This window comes from Eumetopias jubatus, unplaced genomic scaffold (genome assembly GCF_037043125.1).
Source record: "Eumetopias jubatus isolate StellerSeaLion01/CBP00866 unplaced genomic scaffold, mEumJub1_p1.0 scaffold_11, whole genome shotgun sequence".
Taxonomy (NCBI): domain Eukaryota; kingdom Metazoa; phylum Chordata; class Mammalia; order Carnivora; family Otariidae; genus Eumetopias; species Eumetopias jubatus.
In genome coordinates this window covers 125,453,445-125,473,975 of record NW_028274817.1, presented here as the reverse complement: position 1 = coordinate 125,473,975, position 20,531 = coordinate 125,453,445, and the positions used below count along the sequence as shown (strand labels likewise).

Below are 20,531 nucleotides of genomic sequence, written 5' to 3'. Positions count from 1 at the left end.
GTTCTTCACCCTTTTCCTTTACCCTAGGGTTGCTTTTTCTTTGTTTTGTTTTTGGGTTGTTTTTTTTTTTTTTTTTTGCTGTTTGTTGCTGTTGTTGTTTGTTGCTCCAACCAAAGCAAAGCTCTACACCTGCCCACGTTTGAATTCTGTCTGGTGTGAAGGAAAGTCAGCAGGCTCCTTCTTCCCAGAATGTGACCTCAGAAGTCTTATCACCTCTGGCCTAAGAAATGTTTTGTCTCTGAGTAAACGATTTCAGACCTCACCTCCTGGAAAAGCATGCAGTGTATGTGAGCAGGAAACCCAGGATAGGCTCCCTTTGAGCATCAGGGGCCCCATTCGACTACAGTAGCCAATGCTTGGGAAGAGAAATTCGAGAGGCTCGACTGTTCCTCAGGGAGATGTGCCTGGTCTCCAGTGAGCCCTGTTGCTTTCATGTAAAGGGGACATTGCAATGGGACAGAGCTCCCAAAATCAACATATAAAATCCATGCTTGCTTTTCAGGAGCCTCTTCATCTCTCTGTCTTGGATATGTGTACTCTTAAACCCATGTCAGTCCCAAGAGGAGCATGATGATAAGCCTAATATAGTCCTGATGATGGTCGATGACCTTGGGATTGGGGACCTGGGCTGCTATGGCAATGACACAATGAGGTATGGCTTCCAGCTGAGTCATGTTATTTCATCTGTTGTCTGGGCTTGGGAGGTTGATAAAGTTTTATGACTACATCACATGGAAAACCAAATTCATGGGTTGCAACTTGTCCTTAAAAGAAGCAAATAATGTTAAAATCAGGCCTATTTGGATTTGAATCTTGGGTCTGCACTTATTGGTTGTGAAATCTCTAGCAAGTTACTTAACCTCTGTGTGCCTTGCTTATCTTTCTTGTTGGTTGTGCGCACAGGTGGGTAGTATACAGGTGTGAGTTCATATGTGCAAAGCATCTAGAGTAGATACCTGGTACATAGTGAACCCTCTGTAATATGCAATATTATGAAGAGTGATGAGTTTTTAAAAGATTTGTTTATTTTAGAGAGGGAGAGAGAGAGCGAGGGAGGGACAGAGAGAGAGAGAATCTCAAGCAGACTCCCCACTGAGCATGGAGTCCAACTCAGGGCTTGATCCCACAACCCCGAGATCATGACCTGACCCAAAACCAGGAGTTTTCCGCTCAACCGACTGAGCCACCCAGGTGCCCCTAATGAGTGATGATTTTTATGCATACTTTTACTTGGTGGAACTGGTCATTTTATGCTTCCTAATTTTGGAAGACTTTTAAGGTGATATCCTTCTACTTTAAATACGGGCACTCCAAAAGAAGAAAAAACATGTGAAACAGAGTCAGGGCTCTATAGTAGGCGACAAAAGCCATTGACAAAAGCTGTTGATGTCATGCCAACGCTGCGGCTTAGTAGAGCATCTCAGCAAGATGTGTGAATCCTACACTTTAATAACTCCATCTTGTTCTATCATCTGTCTCATGAAGAAAATTAGGTCTCGTTACATTTTATTGGCATCCAGCCAAGTAACTCTTCTGTACAAGTCTGTCTGATGGTCTCCAATCTCCAGGTATCTTTACAGGGAATGACAAAGCAGGGGTTGCAACCTTTGTCTAGAGCAAGGACATCTGTCTATGGAACGTGTGCATCAAACTCGTCCTTGTGCCTATAAGTAGCTAGGCATAACTAAGGTCTGTAAGTCATTAGCCTTAATTAAACAGTCCACAGACACGTAAGTTTTTTAATATATATTTTAGAAGGCAGTGCCATATACTCAGTACACACCATATTGCAGAAGCAAATGATAGCAACCCTGCAATAGACTGCCAGTACCTAAAACCTCAGCTGTATTTTTTCCATGATGTGGGGAGAAAAAGGAAATAGGGCGCTGTGTGCGGTTTCTTTTTCTCCTGTTCTGAGCTCAGGGAATCATCGTAAACTGAGGTGTTGGTTTCTGCCTCTGTGTCTCCCCTCCTCCTCTCTGCAATTCCGTTTCTGTTTCTCTTTCCAGGACGCCAAACATCGACCGCCTAGCCAGGGAAGGAGTGCAGCTGAATCACAACATCGCTGCAGCCTCCATGTGCACCCCAAGCCGGGCTGCCTTCCTCACGGGAAGATACCCCATCCGATCAGGTGTGTAGATGGACCATCCTCTGTTACCCTCTGTGGACACATTAGGATTTGAGGAAATGAAAATGTAGCTAGTCCATTTAGAAAAATTTGCCCCAAAAAAGTGCAAACACACACACACACACACACACACACGCACGCACACGCGCACGGCTATGTCTATTCACCCCATGCTGACTGTGTATCCTGAGTGTCCTGTGATCAGGCTAAGTGGGACTTTCCATCCTAGGGCAAGAATGAGAAGCTGTCTTGGAAGGAAGTAATTAAAAAGATGCATCTGCATTAATTTGGGGTGTCATGAGGAGGACCTGCCAGAATGTCTCAAACATTTATCACACATTTTAACCATTGTATGGTTGTAATACGTCTCGTTTATTCATCCCTCGATTGACCAACCATTAGATTGCTTCTGGCTTTAGGCTCTTATGAATAGTTCTGCCGTGTACCTGCCCATACATGTCTTTGACTCAACATGTATTTTCAGGTCTTTTGGATACCTACCAAGGGGTGGAATGGATGGCCATATGGTTATATTTTCAAGGGTGATCAGACCGGCCATGGTTTATGGGCATAGATTCTGTAGTTTAAGAGGAAGCAGAGCATACAATTCTTAGGTCAGGGTTTATGTCCAATTCTCAGTCAAGCTCGAGAAGCCCCTTGTCCAGCTCCTTGAGGGTGTCACGTAACCTTTTGCATCCCGTGAGGTTGATGATATCTTGCTTAGCTGGTGCTAAGTTGAATCAGGTCTGGTAAACATTCAATTCTTTATTCTTTTCTTTCTTATAGCAAACTTATAGGTGATTTGACTCCTTTTTTTTTTTCTGTGCTGCTCACTGTATGTAAAACTAGCTTCCCTAACATTTCGAAGGAGATGGTTTCGTGTAGAGGGGATGGTTACCAAATCTAACTTGAAAAACTTTTCTCTTGCCTCCTTGTATCTCGGATTTAAACAGTGGGAGCTCCCACTCTGAAAGTCTCCACCCGAATTGCCTCTCTTGCTTTTATCTAGAATTTCTCTTTCTTTTCACCCACTTTGTTCTGTCTTATTCAATTTCCTCTCCACTCCCAGATTTTGCTTCAAGGTTGGGCCGCCATTTTGGAAGGAAGCCAGGATAGGTCGGTTTGGGGAGTTCTTCAGGCCGGATTGCTCCAACATTTTCAGTACACCCAGAAACCTTCAATCACTAGCAATAGGACTGGGAAAAGTCCTTCTGTTTTTGCTTCTCATCAGGGGAACACCTGATGGCTATTCTGAGGTTCTTCGGTTACTGGATCCTTCAGAAACTGGTTTGTTTTCTTCTGCTTCTTTTCTGTAAAATGTAGGTCTTGGGCTTGTGGTTGACATGTCCCCCTCTACCTGTCACCTAGATTTGTCATTAGTGATGTCCATGGATGAGCAGTTTTCTTTTCTTATTGCTCTATTTTGGGGAAGGAATGGAGATGTTCAAAAATTATGTGTCCACTCTTCCCGGATGCCCCAATGTCAATGTTTTTGACAGACACTTGGCTTATCCATCTTTTGTACAAATACAACAAAAACCTATTGTCAGAAAAAGAATCCATTATCGAAACAGTAGGGTTTGAAGTTTTCACGAGATTTCATTTTTTGGCTCTTTTTCCAATACGGTGATTCCCCCACCAAGGATAGCCTGTGTTAGATGTTCAATCGCCAGTGTCTATTGAAATGACACCCTGTGTCATCATAAACATGCTGGAGGCTATGTGTAGACCACTATTTGAATGGTGTGTTTGTGCGTGGCTGGTAGTGTTGCGTGTATGCATGCAAGCTTGTAAAGGGGTCTGTAGTGAGGACCAGTGCGAGTTCTGTCTGGGGAACACAATTTTCCTCCCCTGCAGGATGATTTTTCTGTTCCTCACTTGTTACATTTGCACCTTCCAGATCCTGAACCCTCCATAACTCACTTCCTCGTCAGCTGATGGGCATCTACTCATCTACTGTGTGTGTTCTATTATTTTTTGGTTTTGTTTTTCCATCCCACTTAGGAATGGTTTCTAGTATAGTGGACCGTGTCATCATCACACTTGGAGCCCCTGCTGGACTCCCTCGTAACGAGACGACGTTTGCAGCCTTACTGAAAAAGCAAGGATACAGCACAGCGATCATAGGTAACAAGTGGCCAAAGGCATGACTTATTTACTATAAAGAGATAATATGTGTTGTTCTATTCTTTTTTTTAAGATTTATTGATTTATTTGAGAGAGCACTAGCGGGAGGGGCAGAGGGGAATGGAGAGGGAATCTGAAGCAGACTCTGGGTTGAGCATGGAGCCCGACGTAGGGCTTGAGCTCACAACCCTGAGATCACAACCTGAGCAGAAACCAAGAGTCTGATGCTTAACTGACTGCGCCATCCAGGTGCCCCTGTATTCTCTACTTGACATGCTTTTCTTGGAAGTCCTTTATTTCAGAATAAGCGTGCATCTTGGCTATGGCAGAGAAGACCCTCCATATGATGTAGGCTCTACATCTGCCATTTCATTGGCTACCTCTGACCTTTCTCTTTACTTTTCAACATTAATCTGCTTAATATATTATATGGTCTTTCTCAAGTAAACGTGTCCCCCATGTCCTCCAGAACTCTCTTTCATTGTTGTGTTTTGCTCACCTGGGACCCACTATCAGAATGACCCTCCCCATCCAACACACACTCACACACACACCCTCCTTCCTAAATGGCACCTGTTTATCCTTTTAAGACATAATTCAGGCACAACAGGAGGCCCCTTCCCACCTGACCCCCAGACCTTGCCAGATGACCACCCCATGTGTTTCTGTATCACCCTGTGTTCTTCATCTTTGCATAGAACCCACCATACTATGATGGTCTTACTACATTATTCTCTGCTGACTCTGAAATCCTTCATCTCATTCACCATGTATGATTTAAGAAATGTGACGAGCCCTCTCAAGAACACACAAGTAGCTTTATGCATCATTAACTTCTTATGGAGTGTCAACTTTTGTCTCCACCATATATCCATCACCCAAATAGAAAAAAAAAATGTATTTAAAAAAAACGCCTTTTGAAAAAGGTCTACACCCTGTATCTGTCACCTAGATCAAGATAAGGAGCATTTCAGTTGCCTCAGAAAGTTTCCACTGGCCGCTTCCAGTCTGTCCCCCTGGGTTAGCTCCTCCTTTCACCGCTCCCACAGCTCAAGAGAGTCAATGCAGAAGAGAAAACTGTGCTGCTCCCTTTGGCAATGATTAAGTCCGCATTTAGTCTCCAGATTGCATTGCATTGGGATGGTAATGATCATGATCCCTACTTAATTGCATTGCACATTGATGCAATCATTGGTAACTTACAGGCAGAAGGGATGTCTGAGAATAATTTCAAAGATAGGGAAATTGCTTCTTTCCAAGGCTGAGAGACACATGAGATGTTTTAATGCCAATGTTGCACAATAAAATCAAATTTGTCCAAATATTCAGCATCTCTGTGCTTGAATATTTTCTCAATATAAGTTCTCTTGCCCACCTCATTATTTCATTAAAATGGAACCATGGATGTTGTACGGATGTCTTTTTTCTCACTGCCAAAGATGATAGATGTCAACCAATGATGACTCATTGGAAGCTAAACTTACTGTCCCCATTTCACAGCCTGGGTTTCAATTGGCATGAAAATAACATGTCATTTTATTTTACTATTTTTTGGGAGGCTAAATACATATGCTGTTTTATTAATTATTTTAAAATATGGCAGACTAGTACCCTCTCATTACTTTTGTTATTTTTTGTTTCTGTTTGCTTTTTAATTTTTTTTCAAGCCATTGATACGTTTATTAACTCACATAAAATAAATCTGGGGTAGGGTCATTCCAGAGTTAGTTAATTCTGGGGTTCAACAATTATTTCAAGGACCTCAGTTTCTTCCACTTTTTCCATTTTTTAAATTATTAACATATAATGTAATATTTGTTTCAGGAGTACAGGTCTGTGATTCATCAGTCTTACACAATACTCAGCACTCACCACAACACATACCCTTCCCAATGTCCATCACCCAGCCACCCCATCTCTCCCATAGCACGCCATTTTAAATCAATTTTTGTAGCCAATTTCACATTGATAAGAGGAGACAATCTTAGTGGAGGTGCAGGACAGAAAAACCTGGGCCATTGCCTTGCTTCTCATCTGTTTACCCCCTCAGGTGCTCAGAGATATGAGTACATGCATCCCTCATGTAGTCCTAACTCCACGCAGGGAACCATTCATGTTTTAGTAGATACACACGATCATACTCTCTTAGAGTCCACATGCCAACAGGATGTCCATGGGTCTTTTTGTTACTCTTCAAGGTGTGGCAAGTTTTATCAAATAAAGTTCAGTGAACTTTAGTAGGAGACCTGGGATTTCCATCCAGCAAACGATCCAACCATCTATCATCCATGCTTGATCCATCCTCCATCATTCATCCATATCTATCTATCATCTATCTATCATCTATCTATCATCTATCTATCATCTATCTATCATCTATCCATACTCCCTGTTGTCCATCCATCTTATATCATATACATCTCATTATCTAATATCAATTATCTACCTACTCATCTATCTATCCACCACATATAATCTACCCTGTCTCTGTCATGTATTTATCTTTGTTGCTATGATTTTTTTCTTTCTGTGAATGAGAAACTGCCCAGTTTACATCCTTACTACAAACTCACAACTGTATTTTCCTCCCTTGATTTTTCATCCTATCTTGTCACTCACAACCAGATCCTAACACAAATTTCTGTGAACTATAGGAGAGCAAAAGATGAATTGGGTGCTGACGAAACTCAGATTTTTAGGCAAAAGAAAACTATTTGCTGCTCCATTTTTGTGCACAAGTCATTCGTTTTGAAGGAAGAGTACTGACGTGGTCTTCATGGTGTGCGAGCATACTATGCTTTATTTGTCTCTTTGTAATTTCAGGCAAATGGCATGAAGGCTTAAACTGCCAGTCCCGACATGACCAGTGCCATCATCCATATCATTATGGGTTTGATTACTTCTACGGCATGCCATTCACTCTGATCGACCCCTGCTGGCCAGATCCCTCTCGTGACACAGAACTAACCATCGAGAACAAAATCTGGTTTTGTGTGCAGCTGGTTGCCATTGCTGCACTCACTCTCACCTTGGCCAAACTGAGTGGTTTCATCTCTCTTCCCTGGTCCCTCATCCTCTCTATGATTCTTTTTATTTTTCTGCTGGGCTACTTTTGGTTCTCCAGTTACACATCTCCTCTGTACTGGGATTGCCTCCTAATGCGAGAGCACGATATCACCGAACAGCCCATGAAGGCAGAGCGAGCTGGCTCCATCATGGTGAAGGAGGCAATTTCATTTATGGAAAGGTAAAGGTAATTTACAAAAAAAAAAAAAAAAAATCCATGTATCTTAATGGATTTAAGACACAGTATTTTAAAGACAGGAGTCTTTTAAAAACATGACACGATGAGCATTTTTTTTTAAGGTAAAAGCTGATGATTTGAACAATATTGAATTAAGAAATGGAATATTACTAGCTAGGGCTAGACAATACAATACCATATGTTTTGGAGGCAAGCTGGACTCTTCGTGCAGTACCTAAGGAGGGCTATCTCGTTTGAGTTCTTGTTATTAAAAATCACAATTTCTCCATTGGTCTTGAAATTCATATTTGGTCAGACCAAGCAGGTAGACTCACACTAGACTCAAAATTACAAATCCAGCTTGTTAATTTATATTGCATATGCATATGCATTTATGTGCATACTGTCTGCCCATTAATGCACAATGGGAAATGTATTTTCCAGGAAACTAGATAGTAGAATAAGTTGACCACTGCACTGTTTTCCTACTAGGAAAGAAACTTCTTTGAGAAATCAAAATCAGAGGGCTTATCGTTAAGCATGAGGTATGTAAGTGATATTGTTCGGCTGAGATCAGTGGTGATAATTATAAAGCCCAATGCATCCAGAACATAATTGCTGGAAACTTTCCAGAGGAGTCACATTTATGGGCCTCCAGTTGTTGCATTTTTTTAAGAGGCTGTAAACACATTTTTTACTCACCGTTTCAACATTGCCCAAGGCTTTAGCTTTACCAATCACCATCCTGGGGTCTGGACTTCAAAGACAAGTTCACAGTTAGTAATGACAACAGATGTACAAGCCCATGATAAGAAATAAGCTAATGGGCATAAATCCAGGTGCTATCAGTTCAAACTGTAGAGACTTTCCAAGATATCAGGGAAGCCATACTTGAGAACACACGTTAACTAAATCTTCAAAGGTGAGCAAGAACAAGATGAAGAACGGGTACCAGGCATTACTGCATGAAACTCAAGCACAAGGCAGATAGGTCCTCAGCTAATGAGGACAGCAGATAATGCAAATGCCACTCTGAAAAATTTCTGCTCTGATGAGATATCAAAATGAGAAGAATGGGAAAAAAAGAATTTTTTTAAAAAGTTGTACCATGGTGAGCTGGGTTAAATGGCATCCTTCCAAAATTCATGTCCACCTGGAAGCTCAGAAAGTGATCTTATTTGGGAATAGGGTCTTCAGAGGTGGAATTTGTGAGTATGAGATCATCCTGGCGGTAGGGATCTGTAAGCTGGTGTGTTTGACGGGCAAGTAGAGTTGTTTAGTGGTGCAAAGGATTTTGGGCAATCTGTAGCTAGCTTTGTCTTTACCTTATAGCCAAGGTGGGCACAATACAAATTTAGACTCTGAGAGAGATTAAACCACCTTTGCCTTGTAGATGCAATGGAATGGCTGGTTTCTTTTAGGGCAAACTCATTTCCTGGAAACTTCCATATGTACAGAGGTGCAGATTCTTTGCAAAAGGACACATTAAAATGTGTCTGAAGACACCTGCACATGTTGTTGCTTACTGTTTACATTAGTACATCAAGAACAAATGCTGGGGTGTGAAAATGTGCTTCCATCACCAAAACCTGTGTTGGTGTCTATATGTCTATATGATCCACAGTGGCACCATGTGGAAAGTGAACAGGGACTCCGAAGATTTGGAAGCTACTCCATTGATTAGTGATGTGGCCAGGAGCAAGTGGCTTAGGTTCATGGATGTTAGAAATTGCTTTTATCTGGATTCTTGGTGTGTGAGTTTCCTGTGGCTGCTAGAACAGATTTCTGCAAGTGGGAGTGGCTTAAAGCAACACAAGTTTATTATTTTACTGTGCTGGAAGTCAGGAATCTGAATCTCCTCTTACAGGGCTAAAAGCGAGGCATTGGCAGGACTAGCTTATTCTGGAGGCTCTAAGGAAGAGTCCATTTCTTGTCCCAGGTTGGAAGGGCTGCAGGGTTTCCTTGATATATAGCTGTCTGGCTGCATCACTGCTTCTGTTACCTCCTATCCACACTATTTTTTGCCTGATTTTTACTGTGTTGGGGTCCCTCTTACAAGGACCCTTGTGATTGCATTGGGTCCACAACCAGATAATCCAGGATTATCTCCCCATCTCAAGATCCTGAACCTAATCCCATCTGCAAATTTCCTTTTGCAACATTAAGCAACATCCATATAATCTCAATCCTCAGTACCGCGTGCCGACCATCCTTTTCTTTTAAGGACACCGGTTCTTGGGTTCTGGCCCCACCCTACACCAAGATGACCTCCTCTCCACTAATTGCATCTCCAAAGACCCCATTCTTAAATGAGATCACATTCTGAGCCTCGAGGTAGGCACCAGTTTTGAAGGGATGCCATTAAACCCAGCTCACCATGACCCAACTTTTTTTCATATGTCATCAGAGAAGAAATTTCCCTAAGAGTGGCATTTGTGTTGTGTGCTGCCCTAGTTAGCTGATGACCTACCTTGTCAGGGCTTGAAATCGGTCAACCTCATTTCCTGTGTCCTCCCAGGAGACCTGAAGGTATGCAGACAGCTTGCCCAGATTGTTCTGTCCATGCTTGCTTGGGAGTTGTGAAAGAGTTGGCGTTTCTAAGAAACCACTCCTGAGCCACCATCCCTTGGTGTGATTCTGGCCTGAGACTTTATCAGCCATGAGAAAAGTGTGCCAAGCAGAGCTGAATGGGCTTGTGAGCTGCGTTGTGCCAGGCAGGGCCACTCAAGAATCGAGCCATCCCACACATGTCCTGGGGAGCGGTCCAGATGTTGGAGGATGTTGGCATCCACCCCAGCCAGGATGTTCTCTCCAAGGGGCTGTCTCATGCTTTCATCCCCTCTCCTGGGGCACGCAGATAATGAGTGGACACTGGGTCTGTGTGACAAAAAATGGTGTGGTTCCCTTTCGCAGACTTTGCAGACTCATAAGCGGAATGATTGATGTCTCCCCAGGCACCGTGAAGGACCTTTCCTCCTTGTGTTCTCCTTTCTGCATGTACATGTGCCGCTCCCCACGACGACTGACTTCATCGGGACCAGCAAGTATGGTTTATATGGGGACAACGTGCAGGAGATGGACTCCATGGTTGGTAAGTGGCGGGACCTACGGAGACCAGAAGTCTGTGCTTTAATAGTTCAGGACGTCCAGACACATGCCTCCCCGCCCCAGGCAGCCTCAATGAAGTAGCGGGTGGAAGCCTGCGACAAAGTCAGCACAAAACCACACGCAATGCTTGCCTTGTCCCTGTGAGTCCCCGAGTTTCCATGATACGTATATTAGCAAATCAGACTCAAGTTTTCTGAGAAGGAAGACAGCAAAGCACATGATGCTGGCCTTGTGTATTGGCAGGACAGAAGCTTTGGGTTACAATCATCTCCAAACGTAGGATGTTGTCATGGAATGGATTTTAGTAAGCAGAGAGAGGCTTTAGAAATCCAGTCTGACCAGGGCACCGGCTGGCTCAATAGGTTGCATGCCTGACTCTTGGTTTCGGCTCAGGTCATGATCTCGAGATCCTGGGATCAAGCCCTGCCTTGGGCTGTGTGCTTAATGCAAAATCTGCTTCTCCCTCTCCCTCTGCTCTTCCCCCTGCACACTCTCTCTCTTTCATAAATAAATAAATAAATAAGTAGCAGACTCCCCACTAAGCAGAGAGCCCAATGCCAGGCTTGACCCTAGGACCCCGAGATCATGACCTGAGCCGAAGGCAGATGCTTAACTGACTGAGCCACCTAGGCACCTCTAAAAATTATTTTAAATATAAATACTATTTAATGAAACATAGGCACAGATGTCTACACTTAAGAAGGCATTATGTGTGTGTGTGTCTGCGTGTGTGGTGTGTGTAGCGGGTGTGATCACTAAAAACAGGCAAACAAAGAATAAAACCGAATTCTATTTGCTTTAAAATTTTAAATCAAGACAAGGTTTTCAAAATATCTAAGCTAATAAAACAGACGATGTGGCATTAAGACACCAAATAAGGGGCTTTGGGTGCGGTTTGATCTCCATGGGATTTTTTCCGTGCTATTCAGTAATGACACAGCTATCCATGGGTGTGCTGAATATTTGCGGAAAAGCCAGGGTATTTGAAAGCCATATTTTGAAAGAGTGTCCCTGAGGTTCATAGACCTTTGGTACCTATGGGCTGTGAATGTGTTGTCTGTCCAGTTGGAACTGAGCTTTCAGGAAAAATGATCATCTGTTTCGATGTGTAATTTCAGAAATACTAAAACGTTTATTTTTCCCCAAAATATCCACCTTGGAAGCTAAAACAAAACCCCAAGTCTTGGAAATTGCTGCTCTCCTTGTTAGAAAGTTTTATTGATTCCTGATTGGGATATCATACTGATGCATTTGTTAAAGTGCCCTTTTAACTGTTAAACAGTGGGATCTATTGATTGAACGAACCCTCTGATGCATGGGGCATGCAAGTGTGTTCTGGAGGGATCCCCATAAACATTCTAGGAGATGGGGACCATACTCAGCATTGTTATCCCTCTTGGCAGATGAGGGAACAAGGGCACAAGATATTGGGGGCTTGCTCAAGGTTACAGGGCATGCTATATTAGTATATACTATAGCAATAATATAAATAATAATATAGGCATTGAGATAATACATGTTATTGATATAATTATGCAGTATGCTCCTAGTATGGAATTAGTGTAATGTTATAATTAGTTTATTATGCTTATATATATATATAGCTTAATATATATGCACAAACATATATGTCCTACAATGTTTCTCTGTTAGAAATATATACCAAAAGTAATACTTTTTCTTTATGTTAAAAATAACCCATTTCAAGATACAATAGGTGATAGGGTATTATTCATAGCAGCTCCAATATCAACAATCAATATATAGAAATATGTTCAAAAAGTAAGTGATCACATAGAACACAACTGAGTCCTTAGAGAAGACTTCAGTAAATAGAAATATACCAGATTCTGGATGGGAACGGTGACTCATAAAATATTAGGGATTCCAAAATTAGTATCGAGGCTTAATGTGATTCTAATGAAAGTATCCATTACTCTTACCTGGGGAGCCCGCCTTACCAAGATGATGATGAAGTACACAGATGGGAACAAAGTGATAAGAAACGAAACTGCCCAAGGACATCGAATGGGAGTCCAGTTAAGAGAAAGGATCAAGATGCACTTGCGTGGTTGCAAAGAAAGAGTTATCAAGAATAGAATTTAAGGGACGCCTGGGTGGTTCAGTCGGTTAGGCATCTGCCTTCAGTTCAGGTCATGATCCCAGGATCCTGGGATCAAGCCTCGCGTTGGGCTCCCTGCTCAGAGGGGAGCCTGTTTCTCCTTCTCTGTCTACCGCTCCCCCTGTTGGTGCCCTCTCTTCTCGCTGTCAAATAAATAAATAAAATCTAAAAAAAAAAAAAAATAGAACTTAAAACACTAAACTACATGCAGAAGGTTCGACTTTCAGATCAGGGAAGCAGAAATAGGTGGCCATGGAGACGGTCCAGCGAGGAGAACGCAGCAGGGAGGAAATTAACTCAGAGTGGCAGGGTTGGAATATCTTGGGCAAAGTCGGTGTTGGGGGTTTCATTGTGTCCCCCAAAAGAAAGGTCCACGTCCTAACTCTTGGAATCTGTGAATGTGCCAGCATTTGGAAATAGGGCCTTTGCAGATGGGATCAGGTTACGGTGAGGTCATTAGGGTGGGTCCTAATGCCATGGGACAAGTTTGCGTGCAAGAAGACAAGAAGCATGAACACAGGCATACCACAGAAGACCCGTCTGCCTTGTGAAGGCCCAGATGCATACACGGATGAGGAGACCACGTGAGCGCAGAGCTGCTAGAACACATTGAAGTCACAAGAGAGGCAGAGACCTCGAAACTTCCTGAAATACCACAAATGTGCATCATGAACAGCTCACCTGATGCTCCTTGCAGAGGAACTTTTAGCAACGATGTAACATGCTTTCATTCGTTAATAAAGGAGTCTGTATAAATCGAGAACAGAAACAGTGAAACCCCCAAAAGAAAAATCAGCAAAAGCTCAATATAACTTATAAGTTAAAAGTATAAATGTTGGTGTCCACATAATAAGACATAATAAAAAATAAATGATTTTTAGGCAATAGTAGTGTAACAATGAATACTAGTAAAATTGTAAAGAATGAATCCATTTTCACTCCTAATTTAATATAATCATCTGTCCAACATGAGGCACTGATGAGGAATTCAGAAAACGTGGCTATTCTTGAGCTCACACACCACCCACCGGAAGCAGGTGCTTCGTGGATGAGAAAGAGTTTTGTAGTGAAATGCACCGCAAGTCGGACTGGCGTTATAACCCAAAGCTCATGATGACATTCATGATATGTGTCCCTTTTTTTTTTACTATTTCAGGCAAGATTCTCGGTGCCATCGATGATTTTGGTCTGAGGAACCACACGCTTGTCTACTTTACATCAGACCACGGGGGGCATTTGGAGGCACGGGTGGGCCATTCCCAGCGTGGCGGGTGGAACGGAATATACAAAGGTGAGGAGTGGGAATCGGGAGTGGGGTATGGTTGTGAATAAATTGTCCCATGTTCATGATAATGGGCATCCATGAAGTGAACAGACGAACCCGTGAAAAAGTGAACAAGTGCATTTTATTTGACTCTGGGTAAAATAAAGTGGAGTGAGTAACCAATGATACATTATGGGGGAGGCTAGCCCTTCTGCTGAAGGTGCATCTAGAAATCTGCCTCCATGGCCACCCTGCGAGATGATAAAGCATCAACTTAACCACATGCTTTTGAGTTGAATATCTACCTACTCACTGATTCCATGTACAAGGCTGTTGATAGAAGATTCAGTGTGGTAGGCAGAGTACAGAGTATGAAACCCAGAGGGTCTTTGATGATTAAGGAAGCTTGGGTGCCCTCTTGTGAGGATATGGCTTAGCACACAAAGTAGCAAGCCTCTGTCTGGTTTTATAATTAAATGCACAGATACCAGCCCCATGTCCAGGCAGGGCAGTTAGTGCATGAAAACGTGTTCCGTTAGCCACCACATTGGCCTGGTCCATAGTATGCGCCTTGATGTGGTAAGAAAATTATCTGGAAAATGTTCAGTGCATGCTATCCTATCTATTGGAAGACATGTCAAAGCTTTTTCCAGAGGAAAATATAATATTCATGTTTTGCCACTGAATGCAAAACAACCCAGCCTAGATTTGCATGAATAATGATAATACAGATTCAGTAGGAAATAATGATTGTTGCATGAATAGGATAGTCTCTGCCTCAGTCTGGCCACAGGGCATGGATGTCTGCTTTTTTAGGGCTTCTACAAGTAAAGTGCATACTTAGGAAAGCAAATAAATCCTATAAGGGAAAGTGTTCTTATTGAACTCTATTTTTACCTAGGAAGACATCTTTTTAAAAATCTCCATTTCTCCATGTGCTGTGATTGAAACTCTAAGTAATTTAATGAACTAATAAAACTCCATTAAGACCATAGAATGGCCTTTCCTCCAGGTTCACTCAAGGGAACCCTAGTTTATAACTCTTGTCTTAGGGTCATTGTTGCCTCCTGGGTACATGCTCTATAATACCCTGGTTTGGGGTAATAAATTAGCATATACCTATACTATTCTGTTCAGTTTGTTTTCAGGGTGCTGGATTCAGTAGGGAATAAAACCAAAGAATCAGTGCCTTCATGGAACTTACATTTTAGCGGAGGGAGGCACACCAGGAAAAAGAGAATATATAAATTCTATGATATGTTAGAGGATAGTAAAAATCTCCAAAAAAAGGAAAGAAGAGCAGAAAAACTTCTGGGGTGGGCGGGGGGACTGTCGTTTTAAAGGAAGTTTGCCACCGAGAAAGTACCTTTGAGCAAACGTATGAAGGTGGCTGGGGACGTAGCAGGTGTATTTGTGGGGTAACAGTGTTGTAGGCAGACAAAATAGCCTGTACAAATGTTGCATACAGAATACGATTGGTTAGTCAATTAAAAACCTATCAGCAGCCCAGGGAAACATAAATCCACGGACATGTTCTGCAGGACTCTGTATGGGGTGGGCTCTGAGCACATGGTCTGCATTGATACTCACTTACATTTCTATGCAGTCTTGCTACCGTGACCATTTTAACTGGCACTCTGTTACCTCACCTTATAGGTGGGAAAGGCATGGCCGGCTGGGAAGGTGGAATCCGTGTTCCAGGACTTATCCGCTGGCCAGGAAGACTGCCAGCTGGGAAAATGATTGAGGAACCTACAAGTTTAATGGACGTGTTCCCCACGCTAGCGGCTATGTCGGGAGGCATGGTCCCTCAGGACAGGTGATATCACACCCTCCGTTCACATCATCTTTGTTCTCAGAGCATTCGGGACAGAGGCAACAAAGTCTATCTTGACGGGTTGGACGTTGTCCCCAGTACCTAGGGAAGTTTAGTTTCATCTCTGGCTAGGTCTAATGAGCGTTATTGGTGTGGCAGACAACAGTCTTAAATGACTATGGCACATCCCAGACACTGGATGGCCTCCTCTGGGGAGGAAACTGGACAGAGGGAGTTTGGAGATGACGCTGTGGTGGGCAAAACACTCATGCAAGAGGAGAAACGATTTGCTGCACTCTATTGTGCAAGATCCAGAAGGCAGATGTGAAGGTAAGGCATTCCATGGGTCCTTAGAACTCTGTTGTGACTATTTTGAATTTGAGCAAGAGGAGAGCCTTCATATCGCATGGCGCCACTCCCTGGGAGCAAATGACCAAGGCAGGCTTGCGGGTGACTTCTTCATAAGCTTATTCCAGCGGCTCCAACCCTCTGCCACATGTCCCTTGTAAGTCCAAAGACAGATTCCAATGTGTCCTTCTTCATGCAAGGGACCTCATCTCTTTCTGAAGCAAAATAGAATGCCTCCTGAAGCAAATCAGAAACAGCGACAAAGAAAGACCTCCTCACTCTTTTTTCTTCTTACCTTCTTTTTAGCAAATCATAGGATTTATTGAGAATTTATATAAAATAACAACAGAATGCAAATCCCCTCTACTAAGAAGTGTATTTATCAATTTCAGCTAAATGACCTATTAAAAAAATAGTAATATTAGTGGAAATCTACTTTTTTTTAAACTGAGCCAATCATAGTCATAAAAATAACTTTCCAGTCTATCAGTGGGGTTCACTGACTTTGGGACATTACTATACTTTATATATTGGACTCACAAAAGGTTATGCAGAATTATGATCTCAAGAAATATTGTCCTCTGAGCTCTGATTAGGATTTTCTTTCATAGAATTGATCTGGTTTTTATTTTTTTCAGAATTAACTCTAAAAATGTCCTATCTTTATTCCCCATATTTTTTTTTATTCTTTAATGGACAACTGAGGTAAAGGACTCCATGAGATTCTAAAAGGAAACTTGGTTCTCATGATTAAAGTTGCATTGGACATTTTCATAGAGGTCTTTGTGTAGACATCAATGCTTTATTTCTTTGCAGTAAATGCCCAAGAGTGGTAAGTCTGGGTCATTTTATCAATATGTGTTGATATACTGTTGATATATTTTTATGAGAAACTTGGATTGACTTTCAAAACGGCTGCCCCATCTGGCATTCCCACCAGCGACATGTAAGATTTCTAGTTGCTCCACATCTTTGGTCACACTTGGTATGGTCACTCTTTTCCATCTTCCATTATAGTAACCTTGTAGGCAAATCTCATGGTGGTGTTAGAATGTGTTTCCCTCGTGACAAATGATGTTGAACATCTCTCCGTGTACTGGCCATCCATGTCCTTTCTTTGTGAATTGTCTAGTCAAATCATCTGTCCGTAATTATTTTTACATTGGGAATTTTATTTTCTTATTGTTGAATTGTAAGAGTTCTTTACATATTGTGAACACAAGTTCCTTATCAGATCTGTGTTTTGTCAATCGTATCTTCCAATCTCTGGCTCGCCTTCATTCTCTTACATTATTATCTGAAAAGCAGACATTTTCAGTTTTGATAAGGGTCAATTTACTTTTTTTCTTTTATAGATTGTGATTTTTGTAATATTTTTAAAAAGCATTTTTCTACTCAAAGGTCACACACAGATTTTCCTCTATGATTTCTTCTGGTGGTTTCTTTAGTTTCAGGTTTTACATTTAGGCTTATGGTCCGTATTGAGTTAATTTTTCATGTAGTGTGAGGTATGGGTTGAGCTTTATTTTTCTTGCATTTAGATATTCAGTTGTTCTAGTGCCATTTAAGGAAAGACTCTCCTTCCGCCACTGGATTACCTTGGACATTTGTTGAAAATCAATTGCTTGATATATGCATTAGTCTGTTTCTTGGACTCTCTTGTTTCACTGATTCCTATGCGCACCCTTATGACCATACTACACTGGCTTGATTACCCTTGCTAAATTTTGGTAAATTTTGGAACTATTTAGTTGAATCCTCAAACTACTTTCTTCTTTTTCAAAATTATTTAAGCTATTCCAGATTGTTCTCCCATGTCAGTTTTAGAATACATTTCTCACTTTGTACAAAAAAGCTGTCTGGGATTTTGGCTGAGATTACATTAAATCTATAGGTCGCCTTGTTGAAAATCAAGATCTTAACAATGTTGAGTCTTCCAATCTATGAACATTGTTTCTCTCTCCTTTCAGTTCTCTTATCGGATGTTTCGTGGCGTCAGCACACAAAATTTTAGTATTAGAAAAAGGTATCCCTCGATATTTCATGTTTTGTGATGCTGTAGTAAATGGTATTTTTAAAAAATGTAACTCCCGGTTGTTCATTGCTAAGATACAGAAATAAAATTCTATACTGGTGACCTTACCCAACTTAATTAGTTGCATAGATTTTTAAGGGATTATCAACACAGGCAATTGTTGTATCTGAGAATAAAGACAATGTTATTTCTTTTACTATCATTTTGAGGATGATGTGACACCTATTATTGTATTTTTTATTACAAGGTAGGTTTTATTTTTTTCTAACATGAGGGAGAAGATCTGTTTTCTAATATAAGTTAAAAAGCATCAGATTTTTAGAGGTTCGTTTTTTTTAAAAGATTTTATTTATTTATTTATAGAGAGCACACAAAAGAGTGGGAGGGACCGAGGGAGAGAGACAACCTCAAGCAGATTCCATGCTGAGCCCGGAACCTGACGCAGGGCCCGATCTCACAGCCCTGAGATCAGGACCTGAGCTGAAATCAAGAGTCAGACACTTAACCGACCGAGCCACCCAAACGCCCCTAAGAGGTTCTACAAGATCACGTTTCAGGGTAGCAAGGCAACTGCAGATGAAATTTTGATTTGTGAAGTCATCAGGAACACTGAGCTTTTGAGAACTTCTGTGGCCAGGGACCCAAGTGCTCTTTAGATGGACACACATTGATGCATTCCTCTGTCTTGTCATTTCACTGCAAAACCTTAGAATTTGTTTGTTTGTTTGTTTGTTTTTTCCTGTCTTTCGCATGAGAATGTAATGTTCCTGACAGTGTGCATGGATTTCTGGAACAGTCAGCCCACTGTGCTCTGGGTCCAGGAAATGTCATGGAATGCACGGAGCATCCCTCCAACAGCTCGCTGGCCCACCTCCCTCACCTGAAGTCCTTTGTGTGTGTCTGCAGGGTGATTGATGGCCGGAACCTCATGCCCTTGCTTCAGGGTGAAGTGCAGCGCTCGGAGCATGAGTTCCTGTTCCATTACTGTGGCGCGTTTCTCCACGCTGTGCGCTGGCACCCCAAGGACAGTGAGTACCTGCGGATGCCAAGGTCACGGTCGCTCAAGTCCACGCTCAAGTCCAACACTTTGTTCCTTTCTCCCTCCCCCTCACCCCCAGACCAGTCCTTTTATTCTGGGGTGACCACTGAAAATACCTTGTTGGAAAACTTCCCAAGAACCACTCTCTTTAGAAAGGCGGGGGGATGTCTTGAAGAAATACGCCTGTTGAGAAGCAGAACGAATGGATGCTTCCAAATGTCAAGTTGTACTACACGATTCTGATTTCTTAGTATTGTTCTAAAGATTGAATGATATAGAGCATTAACTCATGGGCAAAGAGAAAGGCCAGGACAAATGCTTGAGAAGGTAGAAGAGCACAAGCTCTTCTGAACTTCTTCTGAGCACAAGGTCAGTTGGCACAGGGGTTGGATGTCTCTGACATGTCTTTTCTGGTCCAGGTGAGACAGTGTGGAAGGTTCATTACGTGACACCCGTATTCCAGCCACCGGGAGCCGGAGCCTGCTATGAGACTCTCTATTGCCGATGTTCGGGCAACCTGGTCACCTACCATGACCCTCCTTTGCTCTTCGACATCACCAGGGACCCCTCTGAGTCCACACCTCTGACGCAGGACACGGAGCCCTTGTTTGATGTAGTGATCCAAACGGTGGCCAACGCCGTGAAGGAACACAAGAAAAGCATCCTTCCTGTCCAGCAACAGTTGACGGAATTGAATTACGACAACCCGTGGCTGAAGCCTTGCTGTGGTGTGTTCCCGTTCTGTCTGTGTGACACGGAGCGGAGCACCTCAGCTGTGGAGGCGTAAGGAGAAGCAACAATTGAGATCAGGCGGCCAACATCAGCTGATGTTGGCACCTGCAAAATTTCAAGGAAGGAATTGGAGAGGCAATGGATTTGTGTACCGCTCCAGATTACTGAATGCCCATTGGTTGTGATGGTGTCTGTTAACTTCTTTTCTGCTCTTGGTGATAAGTATGTATCTAAACGTGTCTTTTGGTGCTAGAAAACAAGCATTCACATCCTTTGGCCCCATCGGCTCTGCTGCTCTCCAAAGCAAACTCTCCATGTAAGGTCCTGTGTGTATCCAACTCGTTGCTTGGGAAAAGGGAAAATGCCAACCATTAAAGCATCATAATTGAAATTATGATTGAATTTGCATTGAATAATTGAAATAATTGCAATCTGGGTAATTGAATAGTTGACAAATAACAATGGATGAAATCATAGCGCATGGAAAGGAAGTAGTCTAAAGTAGCCGTTAAGCAGACCAAAAGGATTTATTTTCATCCACAGAAACTGAGTTGAGAGTAGGACATCA

General features: G+C 42.2%; 1 protein-coding gene across 1 annotated transcript; it reads left to right on the top strand.

The window, feature by feature from the left end:
• The first annotated feature begins 497 nt into the window (after positions 1-497).
• Positions 498-20,018, top strand: ARSF (arylsulfatase F). The gene is made up of 9 exons (XM_028115064.2): positions 498-652; positions 2,010-2,131; positions 4,133-4,255; positions 7,079-7,502; positions 10,454-10,590; positions 13,886-14,020; positions 15,650-15,812; positions 19,099-19,220; positions 19,651-20,018. Exons 1-9 carry the CDS (start codon positions 594-596, stop codon positions 20,016-20,018), a joined length of 1,653 nt encoding a protein of 550 aa, XP_027970865.1. The 5' UTR covers positions 498-593.
• The last annotated feature ends 513 nt before the right edge of the window (positions 20,019-20,531 follow it).